Source organism: Pseudorasbora parva, chromosome 15, assembly GCF_024679245.1.
Source record: "Pseudorasbora parva isolate DD20220531a chromosome 15, ASM2467924v1, whole genome shotgun sequence".
Taxonomy (NCBI): Eukaryota; Metazoa; Chordata; class Actinopteri; order Cypriniformes; family Gobionidae; genus Pseudorasbora; species Pseudorasbora parva.
This window is the reverse complement of record NC_090186.1, coordinates 26,901,000-26,921,336: the sequence shown is the minus strand read 5'-3', so window position 1 is coordinate 26,921,336 and position 20,337 is coordinate 26,901,000. Positions and strand designations below refer to the sequence as shown.

Sequence of the window (20,337 nt, the reverse complement as noted above, 5' to 3'; positions counted from 1 at the left end):
TTTCAAAGCAGCCGGGAGCAGGGTGTATCAGGACAGCCTATCTCCATCATGGTGGAGGGCGTTCAGGTCTCGCTGCCCTCCTACGAAGAGGCCGTTTACGGCGCAGGCGGCAGTTCCGTGCCACCTCCTGAGTCCCGGGTTCAGATCGTGCTGTCGGAGGGCCCGCAGGCAGAGGATTTGAACGAACCTCTCGAGCAGGCTCAGACAAGTTACAGTTTCCCTTCCACCTCAAATGCTGCACCCTTGTGTCACGCAGAGACTGTATTGGTTCACCAGGTGCCCACTTCCTCCTCTCCATCCTCCTCATCCTCTCACTCCTGGGCTGCTGAGCAGCCTGGTGCCGCAGCGCCTCTCCACCGCAGGCAGAGCAGCGAGAGCAGCGATCAGCACAGCTTGCTTTCAGTCACCTCTGCCGAAGACTATGGTGATGGTGAGTGAACGTGCAAATCTAGATGTAGAGGTGATGTGGGGATTAATGATGTATGAAGTCCATGTTAAATAAAAAAACATTTTGAAATTTGAAATGTGGAAAAAAAATGTGTGTATATATATATATATATATATATATATATATATATAGTATTTTATTTTTTGCTATATATAATTTAATTCAGGTTACTTTGGATTGTAAAGTATGTGGTGTGACTTCCCAAAACAATTTAATAATACTAATTCATAATCTTCATAATCTCATATAAGTATATGTATATATGGAAAAAATGTGTCATAAAATAACTTGATATTTTAAAATACTTACTCATAACATTTTAGTGTGTGTGTAAAGTGTTTTTCTTTTTTACAATATCATGCATTATTAATTTATATAGTGCCAGATTTACAGGGAAAATTAAAGAGTGCAATTTTATCAAAGCGCTGATGGGAGTGGAAAGTTCTGCCTGTTCTCTACTGAGGACACGCTAATTAAAGACAGAAAAAAATCGAATACGTTTACAGGTGCAGCCTGATAATTTCTATAATGACCAACAAAATCAACCAGTTATCATCTGGTATAAGACATGCTTTTTTTGGCTGTTAAATGATGGCACAAACAGTAGCAAATTGACGAGCATAAACCTTAGCGAATCACCGTGCATTATTAATTAAAAAAATCTCCTCATAAATTATTACAAATGCATATGCAACAAGGTCAGCCGCAAAAATAACTGGCCCTTAATATTGAGTATTATTACAACCTAACTACATTTTACTACCTGAACTATCCTGGTCAGGTCATAAAAAGGTTCAGTTATTTAATATTTTAAGAGATTTATGCATGACTTAATTTTTTTTAACAACTTTTTTTCTTTATGACAGAAAAGTTGTACCACCAGACTTGTTTGACGTTTGCTCCCTCAAAACGGTGATTGATATTACAATGTTAATTTTTATTTTCATGCCTAACCTTATGCCTTCTTCATGTCTTTCCTTCAGATATTCCATTGCTAAAGGAAGCCTGAGTCTGTGCAGCCCTCCTCCCTCTCTCTGTCATCGCTGGCCAGCACTGTAACCCCTAAAGCTTCTCACCAAACACTTACCCCACGCCCACCCTTCAGAAAGCAGCCGTAAATAAGATCTGTCAGCTGTCCCTCTGCCAACAAATCACCCGGCCCTGGGGTCTACAAGCTGCGTGGCCCCCATGGAGTCTGGCAGCTCTATTCACAGAAAGAACTTTTGACCAGATGACCCCTCAAAGGGATGCGCAAATGCTCGAGTTTAACTTTTCTTGCAGGTGCGCTAATAATCAGTTGCACTCACAGGCTTACCTCGTCATGGCGAGGATTCACTAATTACAGAGAATGCATTCAGATTACGTTGTGGACCTCTGCTCCGTCAATGACTGTGACCTCTTGCGAAGGGGAGAGTTCAGCAAGGATTTGCTAAGCCAGGCCCTTTTCTCTTTGATGCTGCATGTTCTGTGCAATTTCTATTCTCTGTTTCGTTCTACACGCGTACACACAGGAACACGGCACACAAGAAGCATGACGCATAGCACCATCTCGACACTTGTCCCTTGTGCGAGACGCAGGGTTGAACTGATTTACATTGTACTGTATACAAATACATGCTTGCCTTTTTATTTGTCAAGAAGTACCTGTGCTGTGCTCTGTGTGTGTGTGTGTGTGTGCGTGTGCGTGCGCGCGTGTTTCTGATGCCTGTGTGACTGTGGCTGTTGTGATTCGAAAGGAGCTGAAGTATCATCTAAGCTTCTTTTCCCCAAAATAGGAAACATTTTCAATACCTCCATTTTCTAATCGAGACGATATTTAACTAGGATGGATGTTCTTGTCTACGTGTCTGTTTGTCCAAAGTGGGGGAGACATACTTTCAGTACTTTTGAGATCATTGTTCTCATTCAGAGAAATAATTCAACTTTATTTCTTCCTTTTTAAAGCAAGTATAGCTCTCTCATGTTTATGCGTTGCACGCACAAGTAAAGGAAACTTTTTTTTTTTTTTCTCACATGCATGTTCTTTTTCCAAGAGGACTTTGTTGGGTATGGACTAAGTTCATTGCTGGGCTGTACCTTATGAGCTTTGACTTGGATAAGTAATATTTGGAATATAATATAATTCAACGTTAAATGAAAATCAAGCTGCATATATTCCATTTGAATGCTTTGCAAAGCCAGCTGGCGCATGGCTAACATCTTAAAGATGACTATCAAAGATAGAAGCACCTTCTATTAAGTTTTCTTAATAAATAATTTGACTAATGTGCTATTGAGATGGTATTTGTAAAGAGAATTAATCGGAGATCTCATCAGATCTTGTATCTTATTCACACACACACACACACACACACACACACACACACACATATATATATATATATATATATATATATATATATAATGCAGCTTCAGAAAATGGCCTTGTTCTTCACCCATAATGTTCTTTTGGCAAATGGGCATTTGAAAAACCAATGAATCTTTTGTTTGAGTTGCTTTTCGTTGTGCGTTACACATCCTTGACCATTGGACATTGCCACCTCATGTGTATATCCCCTGTGTGGTTCACGCGAGATTCTGTTGTGTCACCATGCATCATATATATATATATTTGTGTGTGTGTGTGTGTGTGTGTGTGTGTGTGTGTGTGTGTGTGTGTGTGTGTGTGTGTGTGTGTGTGTGTGTGTGTGTGTGTGTCTGACTGACTTTGGAGAGAGAGGGCAGTTTGTCTATCTGCACATCCTCAGTTTTGTGTTCCTGGCTTCGTTTTGTAAATTTATTTACTTTTTTTTTTTTTTTTTTTTTTAAAGCAAACTGAAGGCAAAATATTACTGCTGCCTTAACTTGTACATTTCATACATTTCTCACTTTGTAATCATGTTTTTTCTGTCTCAATGGCTTTATGGTAATTTGTCTTCAGTTTCCTTATGGCCTTACTTTTTTTTTTTTTTTTGCTATGCATAAACATTGTCTTGTTGAATTTGAGACGTAGGGTTTTACTCCTTTGGAGGATGTGACATAAGATTGTCCACCCGAACTTCCTTTTTTTCAGTGATTGTGAAATATGAACCTATGAGTTTTATTTCTTTTTGTTTCATTCAAAGGATGTTTTTAAGTTAGAAAAAAGAATGGTCGCAATTAAAAAAGGATATCCAGGATGTGTGTGAAACACTGTTGTACGGTGTTTTTCTGCAAATGTAATTTAAGTTGACTCATCCACCCAGCTCCCCATCCCCGTTACACTTTTTTTTTTTTTTTGGTTTTCCCTCTGTACATTGCTGTGGGTGTGAAGATAGTATTTTAATATTTGTATAAAGTTTAATTTAATTCTACAGTGTGTATATAACTATTTCTAATTAAAGCTTTCATTTGAAGTGCACAAGTGTTGTATATTTTTTGTGTGTGTTTTGTGTTTTTTATGTTACGATTTACTATGGATACTTTTAATAGTATATCCATATTGTCATATGACGAGGGATTCCTTTGTATCTAGGGTAAAGTGCAGTACCGTTAGTAAGTAATTAATATGGTGCTTTACCGCCATCTTGTGGTGGAGCTTTATAAGTAACGTAAGTAGTCAAATGAGTCAAATTAATACTGAATCATTTCCGCGAATCGGCTCTTTTGGACAATTCTTTCAAAGAACCGAATTGAAAGAGCGATGCAGTAATTTATTTACGAGTCATATCTGATTACTCGTCTCGTCTTTCTTGACAACCTGTTTTTTTGTTACCCGTTTTCAAACGAACTTGATTAACAAGACCGTTTATTGTTATTTCTTGATCACAATCTGCAATTAATTTATTGCAGCCTTAATATAGCACATTGAGAAGCTTAATAGTCCATCAGAAGGTTTTTTTTTAATGTGAGCTGAACCAGAAGATGATGGTTCCCCGTTCAGTAACCCAAATGTACTATTATCAGCGATTCAGTCTGATTCATGATTTTGAACCGACTCAACTGTTTTTTTGAAAACAGCAGATCAAAGTACAGTTCGCTGCAGTGTATACACGTATTTAAACTATATAAAATATTTTATCGGAAATAAATATGGCAGATCAGATTATTTGTCAAAGTAAAAAAAACAAAATTATACTATAGACAATAACATTGACACGACAGAATACATTTAATCTCATAGCAATCATTTTAATCTCAAAATCATACCAAAATCACAATTTTAACCTATTACAATTTTTTTGTCCACCCACCTATAGTTACAAAACGCATTAAATTAGCACCGCGTTCCGAACTGATCTCCGATCAGCTTTGATCGTCGCGCGCACCTCGCAGCTCTAAACTGACTGACTCCATTTTGTGTGAAGGGGATTGTTCGCGAAGGCACGACTCATTCAGCAGAGAAAGATTAAACAGAGGTATGTTCCTGAGACTCTGCATCTTCACAGTTGCCTGAATTCAGCTTTTAAGATATGCGTTGTTTAACCGACTGTTTTGTGGAACGATTCACCAATTAATGAGCTGATTTGGGAAGTGGGTTTCTTAAGGCCCTCCATAGCCTTCGTCGGTGTTTGACGCTTGTAAAATAACAGCATCATTATGTCACGGTTGTTGTATTTTAACCTTGTTTACATTTATTTTAAAGAAGATGAGCGGTTGTCGTATTTTCATTGGTCGATTAAACCCCTCTGCTCGGGAGAAGGACGTCGAGCGGTTCTTCAAAGGATATGGGAGAATCAGAGACATTGACCTGAAAAGAGGCTTCGGATTTGTGGTACGTCTTTGCCTTCAGTAAACAATTTCATAAAATTGCCTGTATTGCAACAACGTACTGTTTGTATTGAATTGAAATTACAAACGTAACAAGCGATTTTACTGTGTGCATGTATGTCGGTGCCTAACCTAAATAAGTTAATATTAATAGCACATGGGCCGTGTTTCAAAACCTAGTGAGCTTTCTACATAGACCGCGTTTTAAAATATAAAGCTCTTCTGATTTTGAGAGAGCCACGTAATCATGTGTGAGTAATTTACTTTTTCGGGTTATAAGCAACGTTATACTTTTTATTTTAATACTATATATATTCAAATTCAGCAGCCATTACTCCAGTTTTCAGTGTCACATGATCCTTCGGAAATCAGTGACGTCTTTGTCACCTTTAATCCATTCAGCATATCTTTGCAGAATAAAAGTATTTATTTATTTTCATGTCTTGAAAATAAATTATTTTATGTCTTGCTGACCTCAACCTTTTGAACGGTAGTATAGTATTGTCATATGAAATGCATACACATACAACATCGAGCAATTAACAATTCTTAAATGTAAAAAATGAATACTAAATATGAATCGGAAAAGTAATTAGGAAAAATAAACTAAAGCTCAAGAAAGGAGATGCATCAATGATCCTCTTCAGTATAGTAATATTCACATGTAAATCTTAAGTGCTATTTTTTTTACAGGAATTTGATGATCCAAGAGATGCGGAAGATGCTGTTTATGAGCTTGATGGAAAAGAGCTCTGCAATGAGAGGTATAATTTAACTCAGTGCCTATTTGTATACTGGTTCTCACAATACACATAGTTTCAAAACAGCCTTAATTGATCTCAGTGAGCATGCAAGCAAACTCTACAATAGTAACAAAAATCTAAGCTGTTTATGTAGAAAAGAAGAAGCCTTGAAGGGAACTGAGACTTTGCTGAGGCAGACACATGTATGGCAGTTTTTGTTTTGTTTTTTGCAGAGTAACTATTGAACATGCCCGTGTCCGCCTGCGTGGGGGCCGAGGTCGTGGTGGTGCTGGTGGAGGTAGTGGTGGTGGTGGAGGACGTTTCCCTGCTCGCTATAGTCGTGGCTCCCAGGACAGCCGGAGGTAGGAGTCAATCTTTCTCAAAAACTCTCCGAAACTTGTGAGAAACCGGAAGGAGTATTTTTAACACAGAAATACTCCATCAAACGTCCAACATTAGTTTTTGAATCTTTGTCTATGTTTAGGATGGGAAGCTTTATAATTTTACAGGTATTATTTATGCTCTAACAGCAACATTACACACAAACTAAAGTTTGAACGATGGAATCGCAAAGAATGGGACCTTTAAATCTACAGGTAACGCTAATAAACACTAAATACAGTCGCATAATGCTGATGTTGTTAACATGAAAAAGTAGGGATGGGCGATATGGCCCAAAAAAATTGTCACAATATAATTTTCCATATGAGTCAATATCGATAAATAAATGTTAAATCTTTATTTCTTTAAAGTTTAAAGGCATATTTTTGCTCCTGAGTGAAAGATGTAGAAAGCAGACAGTTAACTATGGTTTTAAACTATCCTTTATTGTCAAAACATGACACACTTCCCAAACAGGTGAACAATTAAACAAAGGTAGATTTATTTATTAAAATCTTGCATCATCCAAGCAAATCATACAATAGTCCATAAACCAAATCATGTCCTCATAAACTGTGAGTAAACACACACAAATGTTGACAGGCCACTAAATACAGTACATACCACAGAGACGGACATCTTGCTGTTGTTGCTTCCCCTGTTCAATTTATTTCAGCCTCTGGATCTGATTCTGGATCATATCTGTATTAGTTGAATCTGATTTAGGGTAATGTTTTCTTCTCCACGCTTGAGGACGTCACCACTTTGTGCGCGATCGTCATTCTTTAGCTCTGCCCACACGATACGCCTCCAGCCACTCGTTTTTTTTTCCGGAAAGACTCGGTACAGTCATATTTCTTTTATAAATATAATAAAACTAAAGACTTTTCGGAGATATGAAGGATGCAATACTACTCTATAGGTACTCAAGATTGACATGAGATTGATTTAAATTCTGTGTGGTGAACGTGAACCTATGATAAGCAGTCCACGTACGTCGCTCTGTTTTATGTCGGATGGGATCGGCAAAATATCTCCAAACCACTGAAGTTGAGCGAATTAACTTGTCAACGATATCTGTGTCCTCCATGCCGGTTGTGAGCGCAGAATTTTCTTCACTATCGCTCATTTTTCTCGCTCCACTTCACTCCAATCCTCCAAGCCTGTCAGACACTGTGACTGTAAACAACAGCGCGTGGAGCTGCCAGAAGCCCGTTCTGCAATACGCATGCACAGCATTACATATAGCGCGTAAGCATTATATTGAGAATTTATCGAACTGTTATCGTTTTATCGAGGAAAATTATATTGTGATAATTATCGTTTTATCACCCAGCCCTATGAACAAGTATACGGATAATAATAATTTGCATGGTTTGATGTTATACAGGCAATTGTTAGATTTATTCACCGTTGGTTGCACAATTTATTGTAATGTTTTGTTGCCAAAAGTGGCAGACATGTTACTTAATTGTTCAGATGACATTTTCTAGTTAAATGTCTTATTAAGGTTATAATTCCAAGAGTACAGTTTACCACATCGGTGCGGTAACTGAATGACAGCCGCACAAACTCCACAAAACATAACATTGATCCGCCCTGAGGAGCCGTGCTAACGCACAACTCTCATACAGATGATAACTCCACAAATAACTGCAATAGCAGATTTCAAACAAGAGATGCCGCCATATCACCCTGTAGCCCAAGACTGGTTTCCCACTGAAGCTAAGCAGGGCTGAGCCTGGCCAGTACCTGGATGGGAGACCAACTGGGAAAACCAGGTAGCTGCTGGTAGAGGTGTTAGTGAGGCCAGCAGGGAGTGCTCACCCTGTGGTCTGTGTGGGTCCTAACACCCCAGTATAGTGATGGGGACGCTATACTGACAAAGAGCACCGTCTCTCGGATGAGACGTTAAACCGAGGTCCTGACTCTCTGTGGTCATTAAAAAATCCCAGGATGTCTTTCGGAAAAAGAGTAGGGGTGTAACCCCGGCATCCTGGCCAAATTTGCCCATTGGCCTCTGTCCATCATGGCCTCCTAATCATCTGTTCTAATCATCCCCCTATTATGATTGGCTTCATCACTCGGTCTCCTCTCCAACAATCAGCTGGTGTGTGGTGAGCGTTCTGGCGCAACATGACTGCCGTCGCATCATCCAGGTGGATGCTGCACATTGGTGGTGGTTGAGGAGATTCCCCCTTCTATGTAAAGCGCTTTGAGTGCCTTGAAAAGCGCTATATAAATCGGACACATTATTATTATTATTATTATTATTATGCCAAAAAAGAGGCAAAACTTACGGACTGCAGCTTTTTTTTAAAGGAAATTAATACTATTATTCATAAAAGATGCATTAAATCTATCAAAAAGTGATAGTAAAGTCAAATTTGCACAATATGTTTAGGATAAATAAAGTTGAATATGTTCAGGAGAAATAAAGTCAATAAATCGAACTCTCTCAACTTTCAGGAACCCTCCACCAATGCGTACGGAGAACCGTCTCATTGTGGAGAACTTGTCGTCAAGAGTCAGCTGGCAGGTGAGTCTTCATCAGTTTCCTGTCATGTTTTTGGGGAGTCAGTATTCCCAAACACTTCAAATAACAAAAAAGAAAGAAAAAAAGGATTTCTTCATAGATGATTAGAATATGTAGAGTTAAATTGATTTATTACCCAATTAAATGTAAATCAATGGCAGAAGTACTTTCAAATTCAAGGTCATATAATACTGAGGAAACAGTAAGGTTAAGTCACTTTGCCTCTGTTTTAACCAATTGTTCACCCCTCTATTTGCCAGCCTGACTGTTGTGTCGTATGGAAGAGCTCGCTAATGGTGGAGTTAACCCCTACAGGGTCCCTCTCTCTGGTTAAGCCACTCCCATTGTGTCCCACGCCTAGTTGACCTCCGCCGATCGCACGAGAGCTCTCTGTGAGTGATGCCCTCTCGCTCTAGACGCAGCGGCTGCCGCTACAAAGCGCAGTTTGTGACGGTGCCGAGCTGAAAGAGAGAGAGAGAGACAGAGAGTGAAAGCGAGAGATCGAGAGAGAGAGGGGCAGAAAGAGAGCGAGAGAAAAAGAGAAAAAGAGAGCGAATCTCTGGCTTACGCAGTCAATCGAGGGGTTCGGTAATTTGAGAGGCTTCGATCGGTATACACACCCACCCTGCTCTCTGGTGGTCCCACACACGTGGCCGAGGATAAAACAGCCCGATGGGTACGTTCCCAGGTATTAGTCTATAATCTCTTCCTCGCTGTTTACGCTCGGTGCCCATGAGGGGACGGCACAAATAGGGTACGATCGATGGAGGGAGGCCTTGTGCACTACCACACTGTATGCACTTTTGTTTTGGTAAGAATGCATTTGCCATGTAAATGTACATTTTACTAAATGTGGGGCCCTTTTTTTACGAGCTGCTCGGCTCCACATAGTTGCTGTGCTAGTCTTGAGTATTGTTGTACAGGGGTCCGGGAATGTCACAGCATTGCAAGCCAAAATTCCCTGGTCGGCATTGTTCCCTTGATTAATACACCCTTTTCACAGTGCTCATTAATTTTGGCAATGAAACCGAAGCAATGTTTGCGCATTTCAGAAGCCAGGGGCAGCATCCCAAAGCTTTACTTAGAAATTCGAAAGACCATGATTGAAGGGCTGATTCACCCCTCTGCAGCACTCCATGTCATGCTTCCAAGTGTCCGCTTGGCTTTGCTTTTTTTGCAATTCTTTTCTGATTACTATTTCGGAACGTTATCCTACACTTTTTTTTGTTGGTTACAAATCTATCCGTGTGCTGCAGTTTTATACCTTCAACTTCATTTTAATGTTTGCATATTGACCATGGTCCAGGCTTGAGCAAGATCTGAGAGGTTCTCGGACCCCAACTTTGCTAGTTAGTTTACCCTGATACTTCATAAAACGTGCAAATGTGCTCGCCGTAGTTACCTTGCTAACTCAAAATGCTGCTGTACTGTGTGTAGGATTTAAAGGATTTCATGAGACAGGCTGGAGAGGTTACTTTTGCAGATGCCCATCGGCCAAAGCTTAATGAGGGGTGAGCTGGGTATTTTCTCTCATGTTACTCTCCTGTTTTTTTTGTTTTTGTTTTTTGCATTGAATTTGATCAATTACAGTAACTGTAAATATATGTACTGTTAACTGGTTGCATATCACAATGAAGACAAATCATGGATTGAATCTAAATTGATATTGTATTACTTTTTGGAGGTTTTGTGTAATATTTTTATCTTTTTACAGTGTGGTTGAGTTTGCCAGTCATAATGATCTAAAAAATGCTGTGGAGAAGTTGTCTGGGAAAGAGATCAATGGAAGGAAAATCAAACTTGTTGAGGCATCCAGGAAAAAGTGAGTTATTCTTGTCTTTAGTTGTCTGTTATTGGTTAAAGTTTATTGTGTGTATAATATGCACACACACACATTTATATGTTAGTACTGTCAAATTGATCAATCACGATTAATTGCATTTGTTTTATCAAAAATACAGAAGAAACAGTTATATTGTGAAATATTACAATGATTCAATGAAGGATCATTTGACACTGAAGACTGGAGTAATGGCTTATAAAAATGTATCAGAAATAAATTGTATTTTAAAGTATATTAAAATTAAAAAACATTATTTTAAATTACAATAATATTTTACAATATTACTGTAATATTACATATGACCTTTTCTGGGGGGGGGGGTAAAATAAATGTAGGCTTGAGGAGCATAAGAGACTTCAAAAACAAAAAATAGTAATGTTTATGAACTTTTGATTGGAATGTGTGTATTTCTATATGTATGTAATATAGTACTGTATCTAATATAAGAATAAACATCTAAATATATTTATCATAATTACTACAATAATATTATTACTAATTTTTAACTATTAACTAAGTTCAATAAGTTTATTTATTAATATACTTTTTTTTTTGTAAATTAAGGTTTTTGTCTATAAAAATATAGATTATATTAAGAAATGTTTCTTGAGCAGCAAATCAGCATATTAGCATGATTTCTGAAGGATGATGTGACACTGAAGACTGGAGTAATGATGCTGAAAACTTTTTGATCAAATAAATGCAGCCTTAATAAAAAATACAAATCGTATTACCCCCAAACTCTTGAACGGTAGTGCTGTGTACATAGATCAATGAATTGATTTGCTCTTTGCTTTCTCTTGTCCTGCAGATCCAGAACTCGGTCTCGTTCCAATAGCTCATCTCGTTCTCGTTCACGAGGGCGATCCGCATCACGTTCTCGTAGCCGCTCCCGTTCCCACAGCCCCAAATCACATAACCACTCAAGAAGTCGGTCACCCCGTTCAGTCAGTACCTCTCCTGTGCGGCCCAAAGAAGCAGCACGTGCTGAATCAGCATCCCCGCCGACCCCGGCACAGCGCCCCTCGGCGTCTCGTTCCCCGTCCGCTGACAGCCGTCATTAGACACCGCTGCACTGGGTGCTGAGGGAAGCGTCTGTGGTCAGGCTTTGCAAGAGGCCGATGAAGTTTATCACAGCAATATTGTCCCACCTTTGGTCAATTTAGGTCCCGAAAGTGGAGGAACGGCCTCTCTCCGTGCCAGTGGTTTCACAGCTCTGTCGTTCTTTTAAAGGTATTTGACAGGAGAGTCCATTTAAATCAGGACTATAGTTATTTTTGTTGGGTTTTTCATGTCTAAAATGGGGTTTTTTTGTGGTTATTTTTAATCACTACATACAGAGTGAGGTTTGATTTCTGTTGCGATTTTCTTTAATTGTATAAACATATTTATGGACAAGCCAGTAAATATGATTGTTTTCAGTAAGTTTGAACCTTTGTTGTGTTCTGAACTTGTAATTAGGGTTTTATGAATAATGCAAATTGTTTGTAGCGTAGATGCTTGAGTTATAATGAAAAGTTTAAGAATTATGAGTTCCCTTCACGCTGCATGAATAAAGAAATCTTGTTACACATTTGTGAATCCCTGTTTTATATACCAGCCTATTCATATGTGTGCATTTGATTTCTCATTGTGTAACGTTATACACGTTTTAATGTTGCATTTGTTTCAATGATTAAATTCTGCTTGTTTTGCAATGCATACTCGTATTCTTTTTTTTCTTTTTTACAAAATGATGAGATTTAATATGCCATATTTTTGCTGTATTATATAACTGTCTCATGCTTCTGAGTATTTTTTTATTTTGTTTTACAGTATGTATAATGTTGACTCAATGTCAGGCTTTGACTGGATATGTTTTGATGCATGTTTTTCATTCATTGGAATATGAATCACCTTCCTGTACCACGGTATAAATATTATTAATTCAATGTTTTTAAACATTTATAGTTTGTAGCACTGTACAAAAAAAATAAATCCCCTTAATAATGTTTTAGCACTAGGGTCAGTTCATCTGTAAACTCAGTCATTACACATTAGAAATATTCAATTAAGTTAACTACAGTACACCAAGGGTTTACCCAAAAATGAAAATTAGATGTTTGTCTACTTACCCCCAGTGAATCCAACATGTAGGTGTGTCTGTTTCTGCAGATTTTTAACTCCAACCTTTGCTGTGTGTCAGTCATATAATGGGGTGAATAGGTAACAATTCTATGAGAGGAAAGCATACAAACAAAAATATATATGCTTAGGCAATGTGCACAAAAACTGCTGCTCCTCACAACACATTGAATTGTTAAGACACGAGCGAACCGATCGGTTTCTGTGAGAAACACAACAGTATTTGTTATTTTATTTTTTACCTCATATCCCGACGAGTCTCATCAAGTTTTCCCATCGGCAGTAACTTCCGTCGGATGAGGTCAAGCTGGTGCGATCATAGATATATATATAGACAGAGGTTGACAGTAACTAAGTACATTTACTTGAGTACTGTATTTAAGTACACTTTTTGAGTATCTGTACTTTACCGGATTATTATTTTTTCTGGAAACTTATGACTTTTACTTCACTACATTTGAAAGACAAATATCGTACTTTTTACTCCACTACATTTCTATCTAGGTCGAAAGTCGTTTCTGCAGCAGCTCTGAAAGTCGGTGGATGATTTTTTCCTTCTTTAAAAGGTTTTTTGTTGTTGTTTCAGACAGTCTATCAGGAATCACTCTTATATTGTCATATACATTTCCCCAACTTTTTTTGAACACTGATCAGTTCATAGCAAAATGGAAGAAGACAGTTCATAGGCACAAGTGTGTGCACCCATAGCCATACTTTGAAAGTATGCTTGAGTTAAAAAAAAAAAAAAAATTCAAGATTAGTTTAGTTGGCATACACTTGGTACATGTCTTATAAAATATTAAAAATAAAAACGTCTGGGAAAAAGAGGAGGGTAAAGTTGGGAGAATATCAGATGTGTATCAGTGTATTGGATCCATGCATTCGGCCTTAAAGTGACAGCAGCTTTGTAACGTACAAGTATTTAAATTAGTTTTAAGTTAGTCGTATGGTATTATGTCAGATGGAGCATCAATGACTGGCTTAAACCATGATGACAGTGTGCAACAATAATAATAAAACAATACAACAACAATAATAAAATAATGCATTGGCATAAAAAAGGAAATTTACTTTTATACTTAAGTCATTTTTAAAACAAATACTTCTGTACTTTTACTTCAGTAAAAAATCTGTTTTTACAACTTGCACTTGTAACGGAGTAATATTTGACCAGTAGTACTTTTACTTTTACTCAAGTAATAGAGTTGTGTACTTTGTCCACCTCTGTATATAGAATCCTCAGTCGTGCCTGCACAGATTGATCGAATGATGAATCTACATCAGGGGTCCCCATCTCGGTCCTGGAGGGCCACTGTCCTGCACAGTTTAGCTCCATCAAACACACCTAAAACAGCTAGTCAATGCCTATAAATGCATTGATTAGCTGTTTCAGGTGTGTTTGATTGGGGTTTGAGCTAAACTCTGCAGGACAGTGGCCCTCCAGAACCGAGATTGGTGACCCCTGATCTACATGGTATATATCTATGATCGCGCCAGCTTGACCTCATCTGACGGAAGTTACTGCCGATGGGAAAACTTGATGATACTCGTCAGGATATGAGGTAAAAAAAATAACAGAAATACTCTTCGGTTTCTCACAGAAACCGATCGGTAAGTGTCTTTGTAAATCAATGTCGTGATTTTGTTAGATTACACTTGTCAATAATTCAGATTTATACAATTCAAATTCAGATCATTTTGTCATATTTCTAGCTCCATAGTGGAGCAGCAGGGTTTTTGTTGCCTAAGCATGTTTTTGTTTTTTTTTTGCTCTCAGACTTGTTACCTATTCCTATACCTATTATATGACTGGCACACAGCAACGGTTGGAGTAAAAATCTTCATTTGTGTTCTACTGAAGAAAAAGACACACCTACATGTTGGATGAACTGGGGGTAAGCAGATAAACATTACATTTTCATTTTTGGGTGAACTAACCCTTTAACATTAAGGTTGCAACTTAGTTTTTCTCACTTGAAAGTGTTTTGAAAAATTAAGCATCAGACTCCAAGACATTAGTTCTCTGTATATTTATTTTTATGGCTTTGATGTCTATTGAATAGTTTAATTAAATAAATAATCAAGTAATTATTTATTTGTAGATAATCAAGTTTAAAAATTGGCACCCATTTCAAGGCAGCTGAAAAAGCAGATTTTATGTTGTGCAACCACATACAATTGCACAATGTGTTGAAACTTTTCAGGCCGATGCTGTTCTAGGAAGAAAAAAAATGCTTTCTTCTACTTGGTTTATCATTCTTTCTTCTCTGTGTTCCCAGTATCCACTGTACTTTGGTCCAAAATTTCTCAATTCTTTTTTTACCCATTTAATCCCAAAATTGTTCTTGCAATTTACTCTTTAGACCCCCCTTCTCTGATTTTATGTTGGTTAAGTTAGTGAAATATTAGGTTTTATTCTTGGTCACAATGACCGGTGGGAAACAGCATAGTCAGAATTCATACAAATTCTTCAGTTAGACCTATTTGCACATTTAAAACTTAAAATAACAATAACATATACAACATAAGAATGAGATATGATTAGAATTTACTTCAGAACTTTATTTCTATTGTTCATGATGTTTACAGAGTAAAAAAAAAAAAAAAAGGATTTGGGTATGAAAATTGCAACCCATTGAAATAAATATAAAAATCTAGGTAACACGTTGAGGGGAAGAGGTGACCAACAAACCTCGAAAATATCTAGGCACTTATAAATGTAGTTATTACTCCTAAATATTTAGAGCGTTGCATGGTTGTTGGTGCCAGACAGGCCGGTCTGAGTATTTCACAATCTGCTCAGTTACTGGGATTTTCACGCACAAACATTTCTAGGGTTTACAAAGAATGGTGTGAAAAGGGAAAAACATCCAGTATGCGGCAGTCCTGTGGGCGAAAATGCCTTGTTGATGCTAAAGATCAGAGGAGAATGGGCCGACTGATTTAAGCTGGTAGAAGAGCAACTTTGACTGAAATAACCACTCGTTCTTCTTTTGTGCTTATGTGATGCACACTTTACTGTAAAACTGAAAGAAACACAAATATACAAATTACAAAATGGTTCACAAAATATAATGGATATTTTCCTCATTCCCATTTACACATTTAAACAACTAAAAAAACAACATATATATATATATATATATATATATATATATATATATATATATATAATATCATAAAACACATATGCTTGAAGAAATTTTTTTTAGCCCTATTAGCATATTAGCCGTTAGATCGCACTAGCTTTCAGCATTAAACATCGATCTCTAAGCCTCTCTAAGCCTCTCAAAGCCTCTCTTCATGATCCGCAAATGTAAAAAAAGATCTACAAATAGATACAAAGTCCTCAAACAAACTCTTTGTGATCCACAGATATTGCATGGTCCACAAAAAGATTAAAAATCCACAAATAAACATTTCCTGATTCAAAAATACAAATCAGTGACTTGTACTTGAAATACAGAATTTTAATGAATGTAAAGTGACTTGTTTGCAGGTGAAGATCATGTTCTGTTTGTAGAATGTGTAGGCCTAGATTGTGCAAACAAACTCCTCATGATCCGCAAATATAAAACAAGATCTACAAATAGATAAAAAGAATCCACAAACAGACTCATGACATACAAATATAAAATGCAATCTACAAATAGATTTAAAATCTGCAACCCAACTCTTTATGATTCACAAGGGTCATTATTTGTTTGTAGATTGTGTTGCATTTATTTTCCGAATTTTGGCACAACTGTTTCGCTGTTTTCCCATTAAGAAAGCTGCAAATACCCTGCTCACAATTTTTTTAAACAAGCACAGCCTAACTTTTATTTTCAAACCACTGTAAAAAGACATTCTTACACATTCTGTGCAAAGCTCAGCATGCAAGTGTTGAATCCGTGTTTGCAGATCACAGGGCATTTGTAACACAGTAGCCTAGAAATCTAGACGCACCCTAGCGGCAGAAAATTGAATTTGCCCGCAAGTGTCTAGGAACTTTCAATACCCTTCTGAGCTGTATTCCTCACAATCTGGACGGGCCAATCACATCGTGTATAGAGTCGGCGGGCGGGGCCATAATGACGATGCCGAGTTGCGTTTGCGCTGTTGTCTAGTAAACACAGAAACTGGCCAAAGGCGGCGGTCTTTCGAATCAGCTTTGACTGCGACTCTGGAAGACTTGGAGTTAAGCTTTTCTCTGAGAAAAGAACAAAGAACGGCACTGAAGTCATTCTTAAAAAGGGAAGATGTGTTCGGAGTTTAGCCGACCGGTGAATGTTTAATCTATCAACAAGCTCTGTTTCACCTTCGTTGCTCTGGTTGGTGTAGCGCTATCCTATCACGTGCAGAGGGAGTTTGAAAGACAACCGTTTATCCCGCCCCTCGGATTGAGCCCTGTCAATGGTGAGTTTCCAGACCAAACATCTTGATGTGGGTCTGGCTCGTCAGGCTACATGGGTTGTCAGGGCGGGCAATCGACTAAAGCCCCGTTTCCACCACAGGGACTTTACCCAGGAACCAGGAACTTTGGGTGGTACTTGGTGTGTTTAGACCAAGGGGGTAATCTAGCGCTCGGAAAGCATTCCACCCCTAGGGGCTGCCATTGCTAACCAAGCCATCACCTGCTGTTAGCATCCCATTGACTCCCATTCATTTTTGAGTCACTTTGACAGTGAATAACTTTACATCAGAGGCGTTTAAAGACTCCATTTGTCCATTGTTTATTTCTAAAGAAACACGACAATGTATAAAAGGCTCCATTACCTTGTATCTTACACTAACGCCCCGCAGAAGCTGTTTTTGTAAAAATAGGCTAACGATTGCGTCATAACCAACGCGACTCTGTCGCACAGTTGAGAAATTACCGTATAGACCTGAGGAGACGCTCGCAGGCAATCTTTTACTGTCTATGAGACAGTCGGGGGCACGTGGAGACTTAAAGTCTGATAAAGTCAAGGGTAAAAAATGGGGAGAAGCCCATAGTGAGCCAAAAGCAACGGGAGAAAATATTTAAACAACGTGATTAAGATTTCACTTTCCACAACTACTAGAAGAATCACAGCTGTCCGACAGGAGGCTCACGTCACATCTACGTCGTCAAGCTCAGTCTGAGCCTGCGCAGTTCTCTCAGCCATCAGGAAGTGAGTGCCCCTAGGTTGACTTCATTCTTTCGCCGTTGACGTCAATGGGATCGCTCGGTCCATTTCTTTTACTGTCTATGGTTTAGACCACAGGAACCATAGTCTAAATGAAGTTCCGGGTAAATATTTCCCCCTCCAAACGGCCCTGCTCGCGAGGTGGTACTTTTTCAAAGTTCAGGAACTTTCGAAGGCGGGACTTGGGCGCTGAACATGCTGATTGGTTTAGCTCACGCAGCATTTTATTTCAACCGGCATTTTTAAAAGTCTTTTGTGAGGTTCGGTCTACATTCAGTAGATATCAGTCTTGCTCTCTGTCTGATGGTGCGCGTTCGTCTCAGCCATCTCACGTGCAATGTCCGTAATAGCTGATAATAATATACATTGTCATTTTAAATCTAGCTTTACAAGCTTTCTGAATATGCTGCATGCTGCTGTATCTGCATATTAGTGCTCTTTTCTGTCGTTGTTAATTACCTCTTAGTAAACCTATACATAACCAGCAAAAGCAGCACGGCTTGAATCTCTTCCATACTTGTTATTATTTTTTTTTACAGTCTATATTTTTCACCATGTAAACGACCTGACCGATTACTTTTAAGTGTCCGTCTTTACCATAGACCTTACATGACGTGACAGCGTGCGCCGCGCTCATGTTGACAAGAGAGGAAAGCTAATTTTTCTGAGGGGTAAACTTTTTATTTCGTAAGTTATGAAGATAATGTTGGAGTAATGACACAGCGTATATTGCCCCAGGCAGTTTTTACTTTAACTGCGCCTGACAGAAGAAATTTTTTCTTTTTCTGAGATGATTATTACACTTTACAACAAATAAATAGCTTATTATATAATACTGTATTAGTCCTGGTGGCCGTTAAGAGTTGCTATGTGTACAGTTAACACATTCCAGCTGCTGGAGAAAACAGCGTTGACATTTTTGATGCGGCAGACAAACTGCACGTCACAAAATGATTGCGATTGAAAGTCATCACATGTAAACACCAGATCGGTTTAGATAACGTCTCATGTAAACAGTCCACTAAATCTTTCAATCGGTACACTACACACAAAAATGACTGTCCGTCAGTGACTTGGAGGAGCAGTCGTACAGGGGGGTGGGGGGGGGTGGGAGTTCCAGTAAAAAAGTTCCTGGTACAAAATGTTCCGGGTAATTTTGGTGGAAACGGGGCTTTAGTAGCTGAGTGACATTTAAAGAATAACTTTATCGCACCCCAGTACGTATAACGTTATGCACTATCGTTGAAACTGCCCAGAACCGGAGAATCCAGACCGGCGGTGACCCAATCTGTTTCTAGACCTGCCAAACTGCTGTGTGTGTGTGTGTGTACTCCATAGAGGAGTAATTATCCCTGAACAGAAACTGCTAAAAATTGCGCTCATGGGTCTATATATCACATAATAGTCGCTTCAACCCACGGACATAGAAAACAACCTGCGGGGGAAAAAACGCGGACTTGGCAACACAGTGCAGTTGAACTCTGTTGACATTAGACAAAGCGTCTTTTCGTTGCTCTGATTGGTTGTAGGTCTATCCAATTGATGTCTTTCCTGGTTCGTTTGAACACGCCCCATAATCACAGCCCAATGGAGCAGTTTCAGACTCATATTCTGACTAGAATTGAGTATGACCACGTCAGGCAAGGCTTTATCTAGTTTGTTATTAAAAATTTTATGAATTTTAATCTTGTGTCTTTATTAGCTACACACAAAATAGCTATTTTTAGTCGTCAAGCATATTGGTTTTAATTGTATTAGCTACCATTCATTTCGCATGGATAGTGACAATTACTGTATGTCGATTCAGCATTTTAAATGTCTGGTGCAATCTAGTCCATATTTCAGTGCTTTTGCCATATTGTTTTTTTACTCAAGGATGAACATGCCAAGCATTTATTACCAAGCATTTATTTTTATCATATAAGGTTCTGGGCTGCCATAGACTCCCATGGCGGAAGAAGAAACGGGAGAATAATGATAAGAACGCTAATGATTTCAATTGGCCCCTAATAAATTGGACTGGGTTGCCCTGACAGATAAAAATCCGGAAAACTTTGTTCTACATATCATGACAACACTCTTTTTTTGCGTTATATTGCACCTCATATCGAATACATAACATACATTTAGCAGCTGTTAAAAGCCAGCACTACTCAACAAGAGTCGTCAAGATCGTCAGCATAGGCCTACATGAAATGATTAATTACAATATTGTCAAGCACACGTCTTACAATCACTTAATTGTTCTGACAATTCATTCACATAAACATTAAAAAGGGTCAAGCCAGCTGAGCTTTGAAAATACACGGTCAAGCCAGCCGCACTTTTTTTCAGTATAGGCGTCTAATCGTGCTCTTATGGGTGCTGGAAGCGGTCACATTGGA

General features: G+C 38.4%; 2 protein-coding genes across 4 annotated transcripts in view; both read left to right on the top strand.

Moving 5' to 3' along the window:
* susd6 (sushi domain containing 6) overlaps positions 1-3,252 on the top strand; it is a 36,269-nt gene extending 33,017 nt beyond the window's left edge. Inside the window, exons 6-7 of one of the 2 annotated variants that reach the window (XM_067417516.1) lie at positions 9-430; positions 1,432-3,252. In XM_067417516.1, the coding sequence (XP_067273617.1) occupies positions 9-430; positions 1,432-1,457 (448 nt within the window). In that variant the 3' untranslated portion in view covers positions 1,458-3,252. The remainder of the gene's footprint in view (positions 1-8; positions 431-1,431) is intronic. The other variant, XM_067417517.1, reaches the window with a different exon arrangement.
* Positions 3,253-4,680: 1,428 nt separating this feature from the next.
* srsf5b (serine and arginine rich splicing factor 5b) lies at positions 4,681-12,670 on the top strand. 2 transcript variants are annotated; one of them, XM_067417513.1, is made up of 8 exons: positions 4,681-4,824; positions 5,052-5,180; positions 5,870-5,940; positions 6,153-6,281; positions 8,770-8,839; positions 10,274-10,347; positions 10,551-10,658; positions 11,491-12,670. In XM_067417513.1, exons 2-8 carry the CDS (start codon positions 5,055-5,057, stop codon positions 11,741-11,743), a joined length of 831 nt encoding a protein of 276 aa, XP_067273614.1. In that variant the 5' UTR covers positions 4,681-4,824; positions 5,052-5,054; the 3' UTR covers positions 11,744-12,670. The 2 variants fall into 2 exon arrangements, with proteins under 2 accessions (XP_067273614.1, XP_067273615.1); XM_067417514.1 differs by having other exon boundaries at positions 4,726-4,824; positions 5,055-5,180.
* The last annotated feature ends 7,667 nt before the right edge of the window (positions 12,671-20,337 follow it).